The sequence below is a fragment of the Bufo gargarizans genome, chromosome 5 (assembly GCF_014858855.1).
Source record: "Bufo gargarizans isolate SCDJY-AF-19 chromosome 5, ASM1485885v1, whole genome shotgun sequence".
Lineage (NCBI taxonomy): Eukaryota > Metazoa > Chordata > Amphibia > Anura > Bufonidae > Bufo > Bufo gargarizans.
The window spans coordinates 122,476,836-122,500,864 of NC_058084.1; the positions used below are offsets into that span (position 1 = coordinate 122,476,836).

General features: G+C 42.1%; 1 protein-coding gene across 1 annotated transcript in view; it reads left to right on the plus strand.

Moving 5' to 3' along the window:
- The window catches only part of CCDC178 (coiled-coil domain containing 178), a 436,677-nt gene that overhangs the window by 87,966 nt on the left and 324,682 nt on the right, over positions 1-24,029 (plus strand). The window contains exons 5-6 of the mRNA XM_044294406.1: positions 5,808-6,020; positions 20,537-20,757. Coding sequence (XP_044150341.1) covers positions 5,808-6,020; positions 20,537-20,757 — 434 coding nt within the window. The remainder of the gene's footprint in view (positions 1-5,807; positions 6,021-20,536; positions 20,758-24,029) is intronic.

A 24,029-nucleotide genomic window follows, 5' to 3' on the forward strand; every position in this document is an offset into this window, starting at 1 on the left:
TTAAATGGCGGAGAAAAAAAGCATAGCTCAAAATCTGTGGAAGATAAGGAAAGGGAGGTACTGTAGTTACACAAGTTACTCATATTTTATGCAGATTACATTTGTGAAGTTTCCAAAGTACCGTAGATGTTTCTTTTATTGATCTTATATTTTGCTTGTCACTGCAGCCCATTACTAGCAACTGCCAAAGGCTAGGACACCACAAGCAATTCTCGAGGCCTGAAAATTAGTGGCATTGCTACATGTAAATTTATAGGGGTTCTACAGTTTTCAAACCAGCACCTGGATCTGAATACTTTTGTAATGGCATGTAATTAAAAATGTATTATAGTTACAGAGTTATTCAATGAAATCCATCTGTACAGCGCCACCTGCTGTTTGCTCTTTTTCTACGTTCTCTGTCCTGCTCCCGTGCTCAGTTCCATCCTTCAAATGCCACTAGCTGCAGCAGAAAAGACATGCCCGCTTATAAACTCCCTAAGCTGACATCTTGAAATAAATCTAGCAGAACATTTGGAGCAATGAACAGGGAGATCTCTGGATCCATGTGAGGTACACGGCTGGTTTTAGCTTTGTTAGAAAGAGGTTGTCATGTACTAGATTATGTGCATTTTTCATTTTTTCAATTAATTCTGGGATAACCCCTTTAAGTGAGGTCCTATAATGCTACAGAATTGTGTTTGCTTCCTTCTGTATTCAGTATTGTAAAAACAAATCAGTTCGTTATTAGGGATTTTTTTAGTTTACAGAACACAATGGTCTTAGAAGAAAATAGCAGGCAAAAAGACAAATTCTATATGAATTTAAGGCTTTCAGTAAAGCTTCATGAAAATGAAATGTGAAGACGAGATAAAGATTGCAGACACAGGTTTTATGTTCAAGTATGCACTTGAAGAAAAAACACTAATGCTTCAGCTATGGAGGACCCGGCACAATTAACACATTAAAGATGTTATCGAGATGTCTGCTCCATTTGGTTTGTTTTATTAGGCTTCGTCTCCAGCACTTTTCTCTGTTTCTTAGCATCTACAGTTATAATAGTTTTTAAGTTTAAATAGTATAGGAACTCTACACACAGGACCATTACATGCTGGGATATTGGAAACTGCAGTTGTTACCTGTATATATCATAAGATTATAAAATCTATTCAATATACATAAAGGAGCAAACAGCACTTCCTGGTAGCAGAATGGTGTTGCTGGACTTTCTTTGATCCTGGGTCTCAGTGGTATCTACAAGTACTGAAGTTTCACATCAGTGGTTAATTAATCCACATCAATGTGACAATTCATTCCTTTCACAAGAGCTTCAAAAAGTTTCTGTGATAGGACTGAAACATCACATTGATATGGATGAATAAACCACTGATGTGTATCTTCAAAGTAAGAGTGGTTCCAAAAATAGAAGTGTTAATAGTTTATTTTTATCATCTAACAAAATGGAAAGTAAATGAATAAAAGAGAAATGTAAATGAAATCAGTATTTGATGTGACCACCCTTTGTCTTCACAACAGCCTTAGGGTACTTTCACACTAGCGTTTTTTGTTTTCTAGTATTGAGTTCCGTCACAGGAGCTCAATACCCGAAAAAAATGGATCAGTTTTATCCTAATGCTCCCCAATGACTAGCAAATTCAGTTAAAAATACTACCAAATATATAAGGCCGTCCACAATCTGTCCCCTGCTTACATCTCTGACCTGATTTCTCGTCCATCCCCACACGTAATCTCCGATCCTCACAGGACCTACTCCTCAGTTCTCCTGTCATCTGTTCATCACACAATAGACTACAAGATTTCTCACGTGCCTTTCCCCTACTCTGGAACTCACTTCCCCAGCACATTAGACGATCCCCCAAGATCCAAACATTCAAAAGTAAAAAAACACCTCTTCAGGAAAGCCTACCACCTGCTGCCACCACACAGCCAGATGAGCAGTACTTACTGTATTCTTCCCCGCTCCCTTGTAGATTGTAAGCTCTTACGGGCAGGGTCCTCTCCCCCTCTGTAATAGTCTGTTAATGGTTCCTTGTTTATTGTATTTTATATTATGTATTTGTAACCCCCTCTTGATGAATGGCACTTTCAAATAAAAAATGATAATAATTTATGTTGCTGCTTAGGGATGGCACATACTGGGAACTCTTATGGTGCCATTGAGGGTAAGGGCACAATTTATTCATTTGGAAAAAAATATATAAGACAACAGGGGCAGTGATAGGGGAGTGTCTATATAACTAGCTTGGTGGGAGGTGCCCTACGCTAGCTGGGTGTTAGAGGTGGTACTGCAGCTGTGGAAGAGAAAGGAGAAGTGCATCACGGGTTTGGATGTATACAGTAAAAGGAAGTGCTGCGTACAGGATGGGAACATGGTGAAAACAGGTCAGAAGGGTCCAACTTGAAAAAAGTAGGGGAAGATGTACAGGTGAAACTCCAAAAATTAGAACATCGTGCAAAAGTCCATTTATTTCCGTAATACAACTTAAAATTAGAATTTTCTGAAAAGGTTCAATATTCTGGGCTCAAAGTGTCACACTCCAGTCAGCTAATTAATCCATACCCCCTGAGCAAAGGGTACAAATTGCAAATTGTGCAATTGAGCAAATTGTGGTTTAATAAGCTCTAAGCCATAATCATCCAAATTATAACAAATAAAGGCTGGAAATATCTTGCTTTCCATGTAATGAGTCTATCTCATAAGTTTTACCTTTTAAGTGGCATTACTGAAATAAATTAACTTTACACGATATTCTAATTTTACGAGTTTAACCTGTACATGTGGTAAGCACAATTGGTGGTTTCATACCAGGAGAGCTCATGCTGAAAATTCACTCCACGTATGAAGTTCCTGCAGACTTTATAAGAGTGACCATTCTACAAATCAGAGCACCTGCAGATGTTGAACTTGCCGCGTAAGGTTGCATATGAAGTGATTTTATGGTACTGTAAAAGGTCACCTATTTGGAAATCATGAATCTAGGCTTTGAATGTTTCCAAACAAATGAGGAGATATAAAAGAAAGTAAGAAGGGGAATTGGAACGAATTGGTTGAGGTACAGAGACTTCTTGTCCCTCCTCTGCTCCCACTCCTACATTTTACAGTCAGCCTGAGATCATTTTATGGCCTTTGGTATGGATATGGACAGCCACAGGGACATCAGTGTTATTAGCTTGAGCTAATAGAAGATTGAAGCTGAGAAGTGAATGAAGGCTCTCACACATGCTAATACTCTATTCAACTCTATGAGACTTCAGACAAGAAACAGAGTACAATGTTTGGCTACTTCTTGCCATCCCATGGAGACGAATGGAGCATCAGCTTGTATGTGTGACCATCACTCCACTTAGTCTGAGGACTCAGGGACCCTGTTGTTGTGATGAGTGGGAGTTCTTGTGGTCAGACTTCACCAACCAGATGTCTATCACCTATCGCAGGGGTCAGCAATCTCTGACACTTCCAGCATGCTCCATTCACTTCTGTGGACAAAAGAATGGCCAAGCAAGTGGGCATCCTGGGAGTTGTAGTTTCACTGCTGCTAGAGTGCAAAAAGTTGATGACCTATGACCTATCTTATGGATAACTGATACATACTAAGGGTTAATTCACACGTCCGCACTTTGGGTCTGGATCTGTTCCGCATTTATGCGGAACTATTCATTTTCAATGGGGACAGAAAAGATGCGGTCAGCACACAGTTTACTGTCCGCATCCACATTTCCGGTCCGCGGCCCCAAGCTTCCGATCCACGGCTCTGCAAAAAAATAGAACATGTCCTATTCTTGTCCACAGCTGCGGACAAGAATAGGCATTTCTATTGGGGTACCGGCCCGGTGTTTTGCGAATTTGCAAAACACTGCGGATGTGTGAATGGACACTTATGGTGAGACAACCCCTTTGAGGTATTTCACCGAGGTATTTCACCAAGGTATTAATATTTTTTTTTTACCCTGGATGAAATGGTCCTAGATTAAATAGTTTCAGGTATAATTAAAGAAAACTGGGGTTTATAATTACTCAAATTCCTTTTACTTAAAGGGGGTGGTTTGGAAAGTTTAACAAATGTGAAGAACCTAAACATGAACTGATTGAGAGTTGATGCTGCTGTTCTTACCAGCCCAGTGAATCCTAATTTTTCAGGGAAAACTTATGAACCTTTACATGGAGCCCATTCAAGTGGACAGTATTTCTGCATTTGATCATTAGAATAGAATTAGAGCCTGTAGATACAGTTAAAACCAGAAGTTTACATACACCATATAAAAAGACACATATGCATGTTTTTCTTAATATCTGACATGAAATCAGAATAAACCTTTCCTGTTTTTGGTCAATTAGGATTACCATAATTATTTTTATTTGCCAAATGCCAGAATAATGAGAGAGAGAATGTTTTAAGTCATTTTTATTACTATCTGCAATTTCAAAAGTTTACATACATTAAGATTACTATGGTTTTAAGCAATTCTGGACTGCCCATATGATGATGTCATGTGTTTGGAAGCTTCTGTTAGGTTTGTTGGCAACATCTGAGTTAATTAGAGACACACCTGTGGATGTATTTAAATGCACACCTGAAACACACTGCTTCTTTGTGTTGCATCATGGGAAAGTCTAAAGAAATCAGCCAAGATATCAGGAAGAGAACTGTGGACTTGCACAAGTCTGGCTCAACCTTGGGTGCAATTTCAAGATACCTGAAGGTGCCTCGTTCACCTGTACAAACAATTATACGCAAGTACAAACAAGATGGGAATGTCCAGCCATCATACTGCTCAGGAAGGAGACGGGTTCTGTGTCCCAGAGATGAACGTGCTTTGGTCTGACATGTGCATATCAACCCAAGAACCAAAGAAAAAGACCTTGTGAAGATGATGACGGAAGCTGGTAAGATTGTGTCAATATCCACAGTTAAACGAGTACTGTATCAACATGGTCTGAAAGGCCACTCTGCAAGGAAGTAGCCATTACTCCAAAAGAAACCTAAAAAAGACAGATTCATGTTTGCAAATGCACACAGGAACAAAGACCTACATTTTTGGAGACATGTCCTGTGGTCTGACAAAACTAAAATTGAACTTTTTGGCCATAATGGCCATCGTTAGGTTTTGCTGTGGGGTTGTTTTGCTGCAGGAGGGACGGCATCAAGAGGAAAAGAAGATTATGTGGAAATACTGAAGCAACATCTCAAGACATCAGCCAGGAAGTTAAAGCTTGGGCGGAAATGGGTCTTCCAAATGGACAATGACACGAAGCATACTGCAAAACTGGTTAAAAAATAGCTTAAGGATGACAAAGTCAATGTTTTGGGGTGGCCATCACAATGCACTGATCTCAATCCTAATGAAAATGTATGGGCAAAGCTGAAAAGGCAGGTGCGAGCAAGGCGACCAACAAACATGCCTTAGTTACACCAATTTTGTCAGGAGGAATGGGCCCAAATTCCGACCAACTATTGTGAGAAGCTTGTGGAAGGATATCCAAGTTGTTTGACCCAAGTCATACAGTTTAAGGGCAATGGTACCAAATATTAATGAAATGTGTGTAAACTTTTGACTTTGCAGAAAGTAATAAAAATGTCTTAAAACATTCTCTCTCTCTCATTATTCTGGCATCTGGCAAATAATAATAATTACGGTAATCCTAATTGACCAAAAACAGGAAAGGTTCATTCTGATTTCATGTGAGATATTGAGAAAAACATGCATATGTGTCTTTTATATAGTGTATGTAAACATTTGGTTTCAACTGTATAGTGTAGAAACATGGAGTAAAACAAATGTTCAGATAACATGTTTGTCTTCTTCAGATTTCCCAGAGCAAAATGAAGATCTATCTATGAAGGAAGACACCAAAGCTGTCCTTTCAGAAGTTGTCCAGTTGATATGGAGGTTGGAAGCAGACCATCAAGAAGCAGAAGAGGCTTTGAAGCTAGAGAGGCAGAGGAAAGGACGTCTGATCACACAAATTGATGTTCTTTCCCAATGGAAACTACATAACTTTCCTGAGGCTGTTCAGAAAGGTACAGTAACATCTAATGTCCTTGAGATGGTTGGAAATTAACTATATACTGACCAAGCGCCGTAGATGTACATTGCTTGATGTTGGGCTTTAATCCAGAGCACCATACATATGATGGTGCAATAAAGCTGCAATCTAGCAGGAGCAGGTTTGGTGCCCAGCTGTCAGTGACAGCTAGGTTCCCTGAGAAGACAAGCAGTCACCACTTACGCCTTTCCTTGGTGCATTGTGCTCAGTAAGCACCATGCACTGAGTAGAAGTGGCTATGCCGCTTCCTGTATTGGATCTAGCGATCACATCTCATCAGGCAAATTGATGTTCTTTCCTAATGGAAACTGCATAACCTTTGTGAGGCTGTTCAGAAAGGTACGGTAACATTTTATGTCCTTGAGATGGTTAGTGATTAACTACATAGAAACTAAGCGCTGTACTTGTCCAGTACTTGTTGCCGGTCTTTAAACCGGAGTGCCATACATGTATGATGCTGGATTAAAGCTCCTGCAATCTAGCAGGAATAGATTGGGTCCCTGGCTGTCAGTGAGAGCTGGGTAGCTTGATGAGAAGACAGAAACAATTTATTACCAATTCTGCATTTCTCTCTTGGACCCAGTAATCACGTCTTTACCGGCTGTCTCAAAGGCAGAGCAGAGCTCCTGGGTCTTAGCAGACCCTGATCAGCTCGGCCTGTGTACAGTGCCTCCACCATGGGTCATTTTCCCCTGTAACTATGGCTTCTTTGAATGCCCCAGTTGCAGTGAAAAAAGTGCAAATACGAGTGTCACCAAATGTCTTTAACCACTTAAGGACCACAGGTTTATACCCCCCTAGTGAGCAGGACCTTTTTTACAAATCGGCACTTCACAACTTTAACGGTTTATTGCTCGGTCATGCAACTTGGCACCCAAATTAATTTTACCTCCTTTTCTTCTCACAAATACAGCTTTCTTTTGGTGGTATTTAATTGCTGCTGAGATTTTTTGTTCTTCTGATGGTAATCAAAATAGACCGCAATTTTCTCAAAAAAGTGTATTTTTAACTTTCTCTGGTTAAATTGTTCAAATATAATTACATTTCTATACAAGTTTGTGTCAGAATTTATTGTGCTACATGTCTTTGATAAAAAAAAATCCAATAAGTGTATATTTATTGGTTTGCGCAAAAGTTATAGCGTTTACAAACTGGTACAAAAATGTGAATTTCCGCATTTTGAAGCAGCTCTGACTTTCTGAGCACCTGTCATGTTTCTTGAGGTGCTAGAATGCCAGGATAGTATAATTCCCCCCCAAATGACCCCATTTTAGAAAGAAGACACCCCAAAGTATTCGCAGAGGGGCATGGTGAGTTTATGCATGATTTAAGTTTTTTTTCACAAGTTAGCGGAAAATGACACTTTCTGAGAAAAAAATAAAAATAAATAAAGTTTCCATTTCTGCTAACTTCTGGCAAAAAATGTAAATCTCCCACAGACTCGCTATGCCCCTCAGTGAATACCTTGGGGTGTCTACTTTCCGAAATGGGATCATTTGTGGGGTGTGTTTACTGTTCTGGCATTTTGGGCGGAGCTAAATTGTGAGCAACCCTGTAAAGCCTAAAGGTACTCGTTAGACTTTCGGCCCCTTTACGCACCTAGGCTGCAAAAAAGTGTCACACATGTGGTATCGCCGTACTCAGAAGAAGTATGGCAATGTGTTTTGGGGGGTATTTTTACATATACCCATGCTGGGTGAGAGAAATATCTCTGTAAATTGACAACTTTGTATACATTTTCTTTTTTAAGTTGTCATTTACAGAGATATTTCTCACACACGCTATGGGTATATGTAAAAATACACCCCAAAACACATTGCCCTACTTCTTCTGAGTACGGCGATACCACATGTGTGATACTTTTTTGCAGCCTAAGTGCACAAAGGGGCCCAAATTCCAATGAGTACCTTTAGGATTTCACAGGGCATTTTTACGCATTTGGATTCCAAACTACTTCTCACGCTTTAGGGCCTCTAAAATGCCAGGGCAGTATAAATACCCCACAAGTGACCCCATTTTGGAAAGAAGACACCCCAAGGTATTCCGTGAGGGGCATGGCGAGTTCATAGAACATTTTCTTTTTTGGAACAAGTTAGCGGAAATGTATTATTATTTTTTTTCTTACAAAGTCTCATATTCCACTAACTTGTGCCCAAAAAAATAAATCTTCTATGGAATCACCATGCATGAAATTTTTTTATTTTTTTATTTTTCTCACAAAGTCTCCCTTTCCACTAACTTGGGACAAAAAGTTCAATCTTTCATGGACTCAATATGCCCCTGAGCGAATACCTTGGGGTATCTTCTTTCCAAAATGGTGTCATTTGTGGGGTGTTTGTACTGCCCTGGCATTTGAGGGTCTCCACAATCATTACATGTATGGCCAGCATTATGAGTTTCTGCTATTCTCCTTATATTGAGCATACGGGTAATGAGATTTTTTTTTCTGTTTAGCCTCTGGGCTGAAAGAAAAAATGAACGGCACCGATTTCTTCATTCGCATCGATCAATGTGGATGAAAAAATCTCTGCCAAAAAATGTGCAAAAAAAAAAGAGGGGAAAGGCGTCTGCCAGGACATAGGAGCTCCGCCCAACATGCAAACCCACTTCAGCTCGTATGCCCTGGCAAACCCGATTTTCTCCATTCACATCAATCGATGTGGATGATTAAATCATTGCCAGAATTTTTATTTTTTTTAATAAAAAATGTTTGCCAAAGCATATGAACACCGCCCCTCAGTTCATAAGCCTCGGCAAACGTATCTTTTTTACTAGGCAGCAATGCAATAAACAGGCAGAAATGCAATACATTTATTAACATCAACTTTTATAAACTTTATATAACAACAGAACATTAACTTTTTTGCTTACCTGTGATTTTTATATTTTTTTACCTTTCAGAGGACAAACCTCTCCTTCCCCATGGGACAATGTGCAAAGCGCAACTCGCCCAGAGATGTGGCGAATTACATTATGCACTTTGTCCGAGGTGAAAGGAGAGGTTTGTAGCAGCTCCGTTTGAAAGGGCCCTAAGACCCCTGTGTGCCTGTCCTGTGTCACGCGATGCCTACACTAATAGTGTACCTGTGTGTGGTACTTGCGGAAACACTCCCCTATGCATAGGGCAGGCTGGTCAGGACAGTCAGGACAAAAAACGGTGGTATCGCGCCTCATTCCAGCCCTGCTACAGACACAACATCTTTTTCTTGGGGAACGGTGAGTTGGGGTACCAGGATAGACACTCGGGAAGTGTCTGTCATGTAGCCGGCTAACTACATCAGGGACTTGGGGCACGGACCCTCCTGGATACAGGAGTTGCAAAATGATCTCTTCCTGGAATTTTAGGAAGTATCCCGTTCTCCCAGGCTTACTGTAGAGAACAAAACTATTATAGACAGCCAATTGAATTAAATAAACAGACACCTTCTTATACCAGCGTCTGGTGCGGCGGGACACTAAATAGGGAGCCAACATCTGGTCATTGAAGTCCACCCCTCCCATGTGAAGGTTATAGTCGTGGACACAGAGGGGTTTCTCAATGACTCCAATTGCCCTTTCAATTTGTACTGTCATGTCTGCGTGACTGGTGGACAGAAGGTAAACGTCCCTCTTGTCCCTCCACTTCACCGCGAGCAGTTCTTGGTCACACAAGGCAGCCCTCTCCCCCCGTGCAAGTCTGGTATTAACGAGCCGTTGGGGGAAGCCCCGGCGACTAGGTCGCGCAGTGCCACAGCATTGAATTCCGACTAGATGTAAGTGCCGAAAGAGGGCCACGCTTGTGTAAAAATTGTCCACGTATAAGTGGTACCCCTTGTGGAGTAAGGATGACACCAAGTCCCAGACAATCTTGCCACTGCTCCCCAGGTAGTCAGGACATCCGACCGGCTCCAGTTTTGAGTCTTTTCCCTCATAGACCCTAAAACGATATGTATAGCCTGTGGCCCTTTTACAGAGCTTATACAGTTTGACCCCATACCGGGCGCGCTTGCTGGGGATGTACTGTTTGATGCCAAGGCGCCCGGTAAAATGTACAAGGGACTCGTCTATGCAGATGTTCTGATCGGGGGTATACACATCTGCAAACCTGGATGACAAACGGTCTATGAGGGGCCGAATTTTGTGGAGCCGGTCATAAGCAGGGTGGGCTCTTGGATGACAGGTTTTATTGTCAGGAAAATGCGTAAAGCGCATGATGCCCTCAAAACGGGCCCTGGACATTGCAGCAGAGAACATGGGCATGTAATGTATTGGGTCTTTAGACCAATAGGACCGCAATACATTTTTTTTAGTTAGACCCATGCTGAGGATAAGGCCCAAAAATATTTTAAATTCGGAAACTGTGACTGGTTTCCACCGGAAAGGCTGGGCATAGAAGCTTTCCGGATTGGCGATTATATACTGTGTGGCGTAGCGGTTAGTTTCTGCCACAACTAAGTCATAGAGATCCGCGGTAAAGAACAGCTCAAAGAACTCAAGGGCCGATCCTAAATGAGCTGTCTCCACGCGAACTCCAGACTGAGCGGTGAAAGGGGGCAATACGGGTGCAGCGGAAGCAGGGGATTGCCAATTTGGGTTTGCCAGCACCTCTGGGAGACTAAGGGTTCTATGGGCCTGTGAACGTGTGGCTGCGACGGGGGAGTTACTGCACGTGCCACCGTACCAGCTGGAACTGCCCTTCTGGTGCTCGCCACTTCACCAGGGAATACGGCAGTGCTGGTAGAAGGTCCAGGATGTGCTGCGCTGCTGGTGTATGCCGCACCATAAACAAGATCAGCGCTAGCACCACTCTGCTGCAAATGAGGCTCATCACGCGGGGTATGCAGAACACTGACATGGGGTCGGGTACGCCTGACCATAGCAGAGACCTCAACCTCGTCATCTTCACTAGCGGTTAGAGTGCCACTGCTGTCTACAGGTTCATATTCTGAACCACTGGATTCAGCGGGTGAGGTGTCCCCATCGCTTTCATCCATCAGGGCCAGAATCCTGTAGGCCTCTTCAGCGGAATACCCCTTTGACATTTTGGGCTAACTAAATTTAGGGGGTAGTCCTCTGAGACTACCCAGGAAAAGGAGCAAACCTACCTAGTAAAAAGGAGTGCTTGCGAAGTAAAGCTGCGATCGCTAATAAAGATCCAGAAAGCTCAAAAGTGATCTTTATAGCGCCGCAGCGATTTTACAGTATTTTTGCAGCGATCAGAAAACAAAAATTTCTGTCACTGCGGTGGGGCGGACTGAACGCAAGTGTGCGCACAAGATCAGGCCTGATCAGGCGAACACTGCGTTTTTTTGTAGAGCCTAAGGTGACCCTACTGTACTGATATAGATCTGATTGCGATCAGTCTTGATCACTTACAGATACTATATAGTACTAGTGATAATTAGCGACAGCGATGATGCTAATCAGTGACTGCGGTGCGGTGGGCTGGGCGTTAACTACCTAACAAGTAGCTAAGTAACTGGCGGTGATAAGGGACCCTTACAGGGGGTTGATCAATGACAGGGGGGTGATCAGGGAGTCTATATGGGGTGATCAGGGGTTCATAAGGGGTTAATAAGTGACAGGGGGGGTGTAATGTGTGTGTGTGTGTGTGTGGTGTTTGGTGCTACTTACAGAGCTGCCTGTGTCCTCTGGTGGTCGATCCAAGCAAAACGGACCACCAGAGGAGCAGGTAGCAGGTATATCAGACGCTATTTACAAAATAGCGTCTAATATACCTATTGGTTATTTTAAAAATCTACAGCCTGCCAGCCAATGATCAGCGCTGGCAGGCTGTAGTTCAACTTGTTTACTGCGCGATCCTGTGAATGCGCGCTCCTGTGAGCGCGCGCTCACAGGAAATCTCAGGTCTCACGCAGGGGCGTAACTAGAAGTGACTGGGCCCCACAGCAAATTTTTGTATGGGCCCCCCCCTTCCCCCAGAAAACTACTGATCGTTAAACAAAAACAAGCCCTCACATAGACCGAAATATAGAAAAGTAATTTTTTAAAGTAATTAAACCAAATAAAAACCATACAAGTTTAGCATCGTATTGAGCCGCAGAATAAAGACGGCATTTTTAGTGAACGCTGTGATGTGAAAACCTCAAAAATCTTGGCGGAATTGTGTGTGTGTTTTTTTTGTTTTTTTTAACCCACAAATATATTTTTTTCCTGCTTTCTGATACAAGACATGGTAAACTAATTGGCGGCATTTAAAAAATGCATCTTGTCCCACACAAAATAAGCCCTCATATAACTGTGAATGGAAAAATAAAAAGATTATGGCTAATGTACAAATGAAAATGGGGCCGGTCTTTAAGGGGTAAAAGGTATCAAACTACAATGTTTTATATTGCTTGCTCTTTTTGAGAGCATCAGGGTTTTTGCACATTTTACATACACAGCTCTGCTACATGCGCACACACACACACACACACACACACACACACACACACACACACAGCTCTGGGTGCCACATTATATATCACTGTTGCACATTTTACATACACAGCTCCGCTGTGCACATTATACATTCCTCTGTCTCATACAGCTCTGCTACATACACCACACACACTACTGTGCTGGATTCACACTATACACCTATCTTTGCTGCATTATACACATGAAGCACCCTCAGCTCTGCTACATGCACCCCACACACAGCTGCTCTGGGTAGGCAGTAGGGCGGCAACGATTAATCGATGTAATCGATTATATTCGATAACTGGATTCGTTGTCGACGAATCCAGTTATCGAATAATCGCCGATTCGTTGCTATGCGGGCGGGCGGTCGCTGCATCTTTATTTTACCTTTTTACAATGACGCTCCTGTAACAGCCAGGCAGAGCGGACGGCGGCGTAACGTCACTCACTCACGTGACACGCCTGCTCCGCCTCCTTCATTCATGAAGTGGGCGGAGCAGGTGCGTCACGTGAGTGAGTGACGTTACGCCGCCGTCCGCTCTGCCTGGCTGTTACAGGAGCGTCATTGTAAAAAGGTAAACTAAAGATGCAGTGATTAGTCAGACTTATAAGCATTGGGGCCGGGGCTGTTATGGGGAGGGGGGAGGATCTGTCTATGGCACTGCTATGGGGAGGGGGGTCTGTGTATAGCACTGCTATGGGGAGGGGGGTCTGTGTATAGCACAGCTATGGGGAGGAGGGGGGGGTCTGTGTATGGCACTGCTATGGGAAGGGGGATCTGTGCACTGTTATGAGGAAAGGGATCTGTGCACTGTTATACCCATAACAGTGCACATATCCCCCTCTCCATAACTGCGCCGCCCACAGATCCCCCTCTCCATAACTGCGCCGCCCACAGATCTCCCTCTCCATAACTGCGCCACCCACAGATCCCCCTCTCCATAACTGCGCCGCCCACAGATCTCCCTCTCCATAACTGCGCCACCCACAGATCCCCCTCTCCATAACTGCGCCGCCCACAGATCTCCCTCTCCATAACTGCGCCGCCCACAGATCCCCCTCTCCATAACTGCGCCGCCCACAGATCCCCCTCTCCATAACTGCGCCGCCCACAGATCCCCCTCTCCATAACTGCGCCACCCACAGATCCCCCTCTCCATAACTGCGCCACCCACAGATCCCCCTCTCCATAACTGCGCCACCCACAGATCTCCCTCTCCATAACTGCGCCACCCACAGATCCCCCTCTCCATAACTGCGCCACCCACAGATCCCCCTCTCCATAACTGCGCCACCCACAGATCCCCCTCTCCATAACTGCGCCACCCACAGATCCCCTTCTCCATAACTACGCCGTCCACAAATCCCCCTCTCCATAACTACGCCGTCCACAAATCCCCCTCTCCATAACTGCGCCGTCCACAGATCCCCCATAATAGTGTCGTCCACAGATCCCCCATAATAGTGTCGTCCACAGATCCCCCATAATAGTGTCGTCCACAGATCCCCCATAATAGTGTCGTCCACAGATCCCCCATAATAGTGTCGTCCACAATTTGTTTTAATATGGCCTTTGAACATCATTTTTCAAGTAAGATCATATAAACCTCTCTGTTTTGTAATTTTGTCGTTTTTCCCGATTAATCGATTAATCGTAGAAATTAATCGGCAACTAATCGATTATTCAAATAATCGTTAGCTGCAGCCCTAGTAGGCAGACACACACAGCTATGCTACAAGCTCGCTGTACATCTTGTTTGCAGATTTGACTAAATCTGCAATGTGTGAATGAGGCCATACACATCATCCCTGCATTAACCCCTAAGTACCCGGAATTGTAAGTGCTAGGGTGCTAACCTCATATGTTCAACAGTTCAAGCCAAAGTCAGAAGCAGATGAGGATCATAAAGGCGCTACCAGTCCACAGCCCACCCACATGACCGGTCACATGGTCATGACATCATCAAAGGTCCTGTAGCTTAGAAGGATCTGGCATCTACACTGAGCTGCAGGGCGCAGAGCCCATATGTCTGGTATACTGGGAAATGGGGGTGCAGAGCTGAGGGATCCCCATATGTTTAGCTCTGCAGGGATAGACAGGGCACGCTGCCGGGGGCCGGGCCCCTTGTCAGCCCGGGCCCCGAAGCAGCCGCTTCCCCTGCTTCCCTGGTAGTTACGCCACTGGTCTCGCGAGATGACACCAATAGGCGTCGCTGAGACCTGAGAGCGCTGCCGCCTGGACGCCTTTCGGTGTTACAGTGGCAGCAAGCGGTTAAACAACCTCATGGGAGACATATTATGTGCCAAAATAAATAAATAATAAAATACTAATAAAAGAAGAAACATATTTGCCCCATTCATGCAAAACTTTACATAATATAAATCAGAATGACTGACACAAAATAGGAAACCCAATTTAATAATTTATTTTGGTGTCAGTTTGCATATTTAAAAAATTTTAAGGTATAGTTTTCTCAAAATAAAATGAAAAATTCTCTAAAAAAAACATATTAAGAAAAATCCCTAGTAAGTCCAGCAAATAAAAAGTTAGGACCGTTTATCCACCACATGTGCTAAATTACAAAAAGTGTTTGGTCATTAAGTTCTTTTCAGGCCTGGCCATTAAAGGGAATCTGTCACCAGCATCCTCCCTATCAAATCGTTTGCATAGACATATAGCTGTTTAAAGGGAACCTGTCACCGGGATTTTGGGTATAGAGCTGAGGACATGGGATGCTAGATGGCCACTAGCACATCCGCAATACCCAGTCCCCATAGCTCTGTGTGCTTTTATTGTGTCAAAAAACTGATTTGATTCATATGCAAATTAACCTGAGATGAGTCCTGTCCCTGACTCATCTCACGTACAGGACTCATCTCAGGTTAATTTGCATATGTATCAAATCGTTTTTTTGACACAATAAAAGCACACAGAGCTATGGGGACTGGGTATTGCCGAAGTGCTAGCGGCCATCTAGCAACCCATGTCCTCAGCTCTATACCCAAAATCCCGGTGACGGGTTCCCTTTAAGTGTGGCTTTCTTTTGTTGATTTAAGGTTTCATTCTTGAGTTATGATACTTTTTTCTTAATATGCAAATTAGGTCTTTGCCACTGCCTGGCCCTTTCAATCAAAGCAGCCGGGGAGGGGTTTGCCACCAATATAAAGGAAGCTTGGGTGCCACAAAAGCAATGGGGGAAGCTCTCATTGCACAAAGGCCTAATTTGCATGTTAAGAAAAAGTATCATAACTCCGGGACAGACCCTTGGATTCACAACAGATAAATCAGGTGAAACACAGCTATGTGTGTATGCAAACAGCCGCATAGGGAGATCCCTTTGGCAGCCTCGAGCCTTCTCAGACCTCCGAGGCTTGACAAAGCAAAGTTCCTATGGCAGGAAGGTAACAATTCTCCCTTTAGACTGCATAATAAAATCTCCTAGGGGGACTAAAAATATGTGCGGAAAAAAGTTAAATTTAGGTCTACGGACGTTAATTCTGTGTAAGGGCTAATTTGCTGCAGGGTGATCTATAGTTTTTATTTGCTGCCATTTTAGGGTATGTATAGATGTTAACTTTTATAAGTAACTTTTTATGATTTTTTTTTGGAAGGCGAAGTGATCACCAACCCAAAAAATGGTGATTCAGCCATTTTAATTAGTTTTTCTGTAATGCCTTTCATTATACGGGATAAATATTAGCGATACAAGTGTATAGGTTACAAGTTTTACTAATTCTTTTCTCAATCTGTTCAGCTGCTCCTGCTCTGTAACATGCTGCCTGCAGACTACACTGCGTTTTGTGGTGACAGGTCCTCTTTACCGCCCTTAGTACAGGCCACCAATGCGTGATTAATACGGTTTTAAGATCTAGAACCTCCACAGATCTGTAGTGTGATGGGGCCGTCACGCGCCAGAGAGGGTGCAGCCTCTTTGTTTTTCTGATCAGGGTTGCTGTCTGTAAATTCCTAAACTGTCATAGTGCACTTTTTACCACTGTGTGTAAAAAAAAAAAAAAAATATTTGATGCGTCCATAATTTTTTTATGAAATTGTAGATACTTCTGTTTGTCATTGTGATTGTAATTATCACTTTGCATCTACAGTCTCCGTTATAGCTATGGTTTTCCAGTATATGTATAAAAAGGTTTTCTGCCTGGAAGTTTTAGCGAAGTTGTCGATAATATAGTCAGGCTGGCAGCCTTGCCGCTGATTGGTGGGGGTCCCGTGAGCCAAACCTTCATTGTTCATATATAGTAAGATTGGCCTCATCCAAAGTAATTTTTTGTTTGGACAGCAATGACCTTTTAAGCACATGCAAGTAATATGTCTAGCTTTTGTGGTTTAGTCTTCTGAGCTTTGTTATGGTTTTTTTGTGTCAAGTATTTGCTCTTTTTTTATAATTCCATCGGGATGCTCATTAGGAAGCAGGTTACGTCTCCATGTATCTGCTCCAGTGAGCTCATTTTTAAATGACACTTATTAATGCTGATTTGCATGCACCATTTTACTATGATGTACGTATACAGCTATAGGGGGGTAATGTAAGAAATGTTGCTTGAACAAATTAGAACATTTTGATAAATTGATTACATTGAGTTAAATGCCTTTTTAAACAGTTTCATCATTTGCACTTTGGCGGCTGTTGTTATTTAATTATTAACTTGGGATGAGATACTGTTGTTTGCTGTATTTAGCTTTGGTTTAGTGAAGTGAAGCAAACATGCGTTATTTTATAATAGGACAGTTAATGGCAGTCTGATTAATGCTTGATAATGAAGTAGAATATGATTATTGCAAAGGCTTCAGTACAATTCTTATTTTAGCTACAGTGTATTCCTTAATTTTAATTAGATCCAGATAGGACTTGTGTCACCATGTTTAGGACTTAAATTTTTTTGTCCTAACTTATAGATTTTTTTTGTTTTGTTAAACTCTATTCATAAACATTTATGGGGTTTTCCGGTACTTGGATATTGAAGATCCATCCTTAGTATAAGCCATTAGTATCAGATCGGTGGGGGATCGGACACATGGCACCACCAAACAGCTATTCCAGGCAGCCGCAGGTGCCAGACACTATACAGGGAGTGCAGAATTATTAGGCAAATGAGTATTTTGACCACATCATCCTCTTTATGCATGTTGTCTTACTCCAAGCTGTATAGGCTCGAAAGCCTACTACCAATTAAGCATATTAGGTGATGTGCATCTCTGTAATGAGAAGGGGTGTGGTCTAATGACATCAACATCAAAATAACTGCCCATGAACTGAGAAAAGTCAAGCGTGCAGCTGCCAAGATGCCACTTGCCACCAGTTTGGCCATATTTCAGAGCTGCAACATCGCTGGAGTGCCCAAAAGCACAAGGTGTGCAATACTCAGAGACATGGCCAAGGTAAGAAAGGCTGAAAGACGACCACCACTGAACAAGACACACAAGCTGAAACGTCAAGACTGGGCCAAGAAATATCTCAAGACTGATTTTCCATGGTTTTATGGACTGATGAAATGAGAGTGAGTCTTGATGGGCCAGATGGATGGGCCCGTGGCTGGATTGGTAAAGGGCAGAGAGCTCCAGTCCGACTCAGATGCCAGCAAGGTGGAGGTGGAGTACTGGTTTGGGCTGGTATCATCAAAGATGAGCTTGTGGGGCCTTTTCGGGTTGAGGATGGAGTCAAGCTCAACTCCCAGTCCTACTGCCAGTTTCTGGAAGACACCTTCTTCAAGCAGTGGTACAGGAAGAAGTCTGCATCCTTCAAGAAAAACATGATTTTCATGCAGGACAATGCTCCATCAGACGCGTCCAAGTACTCCACAGCGTGGCTGGCAAGAAAGGGTATAAAAGAAGAAAATCTAATGACATGGCCTCCTTGTTCACCTGATCTGAACCCCATTGAGAACCTGTGGTCCATCATCAAATGTGAGATTTACAAGGAGGGAAAACAGTACACCTCTCTGAACAGTGTCTGGGAGGCTGTGGTTGCTGCTGCACGCAATGTTGATGGTGAACAGATCAAAACACTGACAGAATCCATGGATGGCAGGCTTTTGAGTGTCCTTGCAAAGAAAGGTGGCTATATTGGTCACTGATTTGTTTTTGTTTTGTTTTTGAATGTCAGAAATGTATATTTGTGAATGTTGAGATGTTATATTGGTTTCACTGGTAAAAATAAATAATTGAAATGGGTATATTTTTGTTTTTTGTTAAGTTGCCTAATAATTATGCACAGTAGTAGTCACCTGCACACACAGATATCCCCCTAAAATAGCTAAAACTAAAAACAAACTAAAAACTACTTCCAAAAATATTCAGCTTTGATATTAATGAGTTTTTTGGGTTCATTGAGAACATGGTTGTTGTTCAATAATAAAATTAATCCTCAAAAATACAACTTGCCTAATAATTCTGCACTCCATTTCAATTATTTATTTTTACCAGTGAAACCAATATAACATCTCAACATTCACAAATATACATTTCTGACATTCAAAAACAAAACAAAAACAAATCAGTGACCAATATAGCCACCTTTCTTTGGACAGAAGGCTCAGTTCAGTGCGTAGTTTCCAGCATGCTGCAGCTTGAGCTGCAGTACCATAGTGCTGCCACCTTTGCGCCTCAGTCTGCGTCAGAAATACGTCAAATTTAGGTGTATTTCTGGTTAGTAAATTACCCCGCTGTTTTTACTTTCTAGTCTGAAGACTTTCCAAATGCACTGTAGCTGAAAGGTGGAGCGTCTGACCTCTGAGACCTCCTTGATCACAAGAACGAGGGGTCCCAGAGTCACTTTTCTAAGTGGAGTGATAGTACACATATCTGTAGATATATATAAAAGAAATTCATGGCATAATCCATTTAGTAGAAATGTACTACCTAAACAGGTTCCTTGTATCATCTCAGAGAATGGGGACATATTGTTAGGATATGTCCCCATTGTCTGATAGGTGCTGATCCCACCTCTGGGACCCGCTACTATCTTGCAAATGGAGCCTTTAAAGTCACGGAGGGCACACTACACATGCGTGGCCACCGCTACCATTTTGGCGGCCCCATAGAAATTAATATAGATGGCGTAAACTTAGACTGGCTGTCTAGATCTGCACCAGACTGGTCAGACTGGATGATGAATCTGGTGAAGGGATAGACACTCTATACCAACTATTGGTTGACTTATTTTGAGACAGAATTTTACGCCAATTGTAAGTTGTGGCACAATTTTGATGCAAAACAGTTTACATTACTCCGCACACCCTTTTCACAAAGCTGCCCCCCTTCCCTTTCCTGTGAAGCCACATCCTTTTGAATTCTGACATAAAAATGGCTGTACACAGGTGAAGATAACTTCTTTAAACCTAGATGCACAATTTACATCAAAATGTAGGTGCACAACCCTTACCTTGGTGGTTATCACTAGGGCCCTGGGTTCGAATCTGACTAAGGGCAAGATCTGCATGGAGTTTGTATGGTCTCCTCTGGGTACTCCTACACACTATAGACATACTCATAGGAAGTCTATTTAGGGAATGATAGTGAATCTCTCTGGGGACAATGAGTAATAATGATGTCTGTAAAGTACTGTGGAATATTTTATACGTATAAGCAAGAGAAATAAGTAATAAAATAGTCAATGTGGACCACTGTCTCCACCAATAGATGATTAATTTGGATTGGTGCTATGTAGCGGTATATTTCTAACACATATTTCTGGCTTATGGCGACTGCTCTAGTGGCCAGTGTTTAAACTGGCCACTAGTGGAAATATTTCAAGGTTTTTATGGGGATAGTTTAAAACATAATAACAATTATATATATTTTTTTTAACTATGCATATAAAAAAAAAGGTAATTAAATTAATGCCATTTTCTGATAATACATCCCCTTTAGGACATAATGAGAAAACATCTGCAGCGTAAAAAGTCTCTTATAAGTTGCAATACTTTAAAAAGTTGTTATACGGTAATTAGATCAAATTTTAAATGTTTAATAGCACATATTTCTAAAGCTCGGTTGCATTATTAATGAATAACACAAAGTAAATGTTTGCAGTGCTGTATGTAATAACAATTTAATTTTCCTGCGAACAGAGTATGACGCGTGTGCTCAGGATCTTTCTGAACTTCAATGGCATATCTGGGTTAAAAAGCAAGAACTGGACAAAGCGCTGGAAATGATGGCAAAGACTGAAGCAGTGAAATCAAGGCTAGACGAGAAAATCACCTTTATTAAGAAACACCGCCCTCTGCTGGACGATAAGCTTCATCTTGAGGGTGATGCCATGAGCAAGATAAAACAGGCACAGGCTGAAGTAGGTTCTTATAAATTGCAATACAAGCTCGTATCTCTGTACATTCTCTGTGTAGCAAGTACAGATTGATCTAATGGCATATATAAGACTCGCTGTCATTTATATTAATGAGAGATTTATTGTTCTGCGGTGTAAAGAAATCATAGGGTCCAAAATGTATCTATACAGGTATATCTCTGTCTGTCTGTCTGCCTGTAAGCAACACTGTGTAAAGACTAGAGAGGATGGAAATCCTTAAACGACCACCCGCCTATAGTTTTCTAGATAACAGTATTGCAACCCACTCCAAGTGAAGTGAAAAAGTAGTGGACTTCTTTATTCATTTATTCTGTATATAAAGATGCAATACTCAGGGTTATGCCTCATGCACACGACCGTGCCGTTTTTTGCGGTCCGAAAAAACAGCGGATCCGCAAAAAACGGAAGCTGCCAGTGTGCCTTCCGCAATTTACGGAACGTGCGGCCCATTGTAGAAATGCCTATTTTTGTCCACAAAACGGACAAGAATAGGACAGGTTATATATTTTTTGCAGTGCCACGGAACGGAGCAACTGATGTGGACAGCACATGGAGAGCTGTCCGCATCTTTTGCGGCTCCATTGAAGTGAATGAGTCCCCATCTGAGCCGCAATAACTGCAGCTCTGATGCGGACCAGAACTACGGTCATGTGCATGAGGCCTTATCAAGATAGAGAGATAGATAGACAAAGAGACAGAGGCAGCCCTCCAAATGAAGTTAAAAAGTAATGGACTTATTTATTCACCCATTCTGTCCATCCATCAGCCACGTTGACGATAAAATAAAAAGGTTTTGGGTCTTAGATATAGCGATTTAAAATACAGATTTTTAATATAAAGTTATTTTATGATGCAAAAGTAGTAAAACATGAAAAAACTATATAAATTTGGTATCGGCATAAACATATCGATCTGCAGAATAAAGTTACCCTATCATTTATATGCCATTGGAGAACCCCATAATACAATAAAAATAAAAAAACACTGACAGAATTGCAATTTTCGCCCACCTCACTTGCCAAAAATGGTATAAAAAGCGATAAAAAAATTGTACCAATAAAATCTACAGCTTGTCCCGCCTAAAATGAGCCCTCACCCAGCTCAGTAAACAAAAAAAAAAAGTTGTGGCCCTTAAAGGGGTTGTCCGTGTTCAGAGCTGACCCCGGACATACCTCCATTTTCACTTTGGCAGCCCCCCTGACTTGAGCATTGGAGCAGTTCATGCTCCGAGGCTCTCCTTTGCCCTGTGCTAAATCGCGCAGGGCAAAGGCATTTTCAGGAGTTCCGGTGACGAACCGGGCTCTCCATGGGGCTGCCAGGAAGCCCTGTGACGTCACCGGCACTGATGGGTGGGCTTTAGCTCTGCCCTAGCCAGTAAAACAGCTAGGGCAGCGCTAAAGCACGCCCATCTGAGCCGGTGACGTCACCGAACACACTGCTGAGCGGAAGCCTCCGCCCGGCAGTGTGTTATTGTGAAAAAAAGAGCCCTTGCCCTGCGCGATCCAGCGCAGAGCAAAGGAGCGCATCTGAGCATAAAATCAGGGGGGCTGCCTGGGTGAAATTATGGGTATGTCCAGGTTCAGCTCTGAACCAGGACAACCCCTTTAATAACTATTTCAGCAAATTCCATGTTAGGAAATTCTGTTGCAGCTCCTTCCTGTCTGAGCGTTGCCGTTTGCCCGTACAGCAGTCTAGATATATATGGGATGTTTTTGTATTCAGGAGAAAAATGTATAAAAAATTTGGGGGTGCTTTTTATCCTGGTAATGTTTGTAAAAATATAAAAAAAAATGGGGGTTAAGCAACATTTTATTGGAAAGAATGTCATTTTTGATTTTCAAAGCCAAACATTTCTAAATTCTATGAAACACGTGTTGGGTCAAAGCACCCACTACCCCCCCCCCTTCATAAATTCCTTGAGGGTTGTAATTTCCAAAATGGGGTCACTTTTTGGTGGTTGCCATTGAGTCTCTTCAAATGCATTATGGCACCCGAAAACCATTACACAAAATCTGCCCTCCAAAAGCCATATGGCAATCCTTGCCTTCTGAGCCCTGCAGTTTACAACCACATATGGGGTGTTTCTGTAAACTGCAAAATCGGGGAAATCAATATTGAGGTCTGTTTTGCTGTTAACCCTTGCTGTGTTACAGGAAGAAATGGATCAAAATGGAAAAACTGCACAAAAAATTAGAATTTTTAAATTTACCATTTTGCTTTAATTCTTGTGGAAGAGGTTGCCTCACTTCAGCAAATGGCATTTATCTTGTAGATAAAGTTAATACAAGGCACTTACTAATGTATTGTGATTGTCCATATGTATCTTCCTTTGATGGCTAGATTCATTTTTCCATCACATTATACATTGCTCGTTTCCATGGTTACCACCACCCTGCAAGTCAGCAGCAGTGGACGTGCGTGTACATTATAAAAAATGTGCTGGACTATGCGCAGTCCCAGCTATCAGGGAGGCCTGCGCGTTTTCCTTTATTGTACAAGCACGGCCACTGCTGCTGAAATACAGGGTGGTTGTAACCATGGAAATGAACAGTGTATAAAGTGATGGAAAAATAAATCTAGCCATCAGAGGAGGCAATATGGTCAATCACAATACATTAGTAGGTGCCTTGTATTGACTACATGATAAATGTCATTTGCTTAGGTGAAACAACCCCTTTAAGGCTTAACAAAGTTTCTAAAATAAGTTTTGAATAACTTGAGGGGTTTAGATACTTTGGGTCATTTATTTCTGGTGTCTACTCTGTAAAACCCTCAAAGCCACTTCAGAATTGGTCCTTTAAAAAAATCTGTTATGCGAATCGTCTTGAAAATTAGAAAAATTGCTTTTAAAAATTCTAAGGCTTCTAACATTCCACAAATTAAAATGACATTCACAAAATGATGCATAAAGCATAAAGTAGACATATGGTGAACGTTAAGAACTATTTTGTGAGATATCACTATCTGTCTTAAAAGCAGAGAAATTAAGATTTAGAAAATTGCTAATTTATCAAAATTTTCAGTAAATTTTTGATTTTTTTAAATAAATGAATATATAATATATTGATCCACATTTACTACAAACATGAAGTACGATGTGTCACAACAAAAGTAAAAAGCTTTCCAAAGTTATTACCATATAAATTGACACATGTCAGATTTCAAGATGGGGCTTCGGCCTTTGGTCCAAACTGGCTTATGCTGAAAGGGGTTACAGGGCTAATGTGCATGCACCCTCATCATCGCCAGACTAT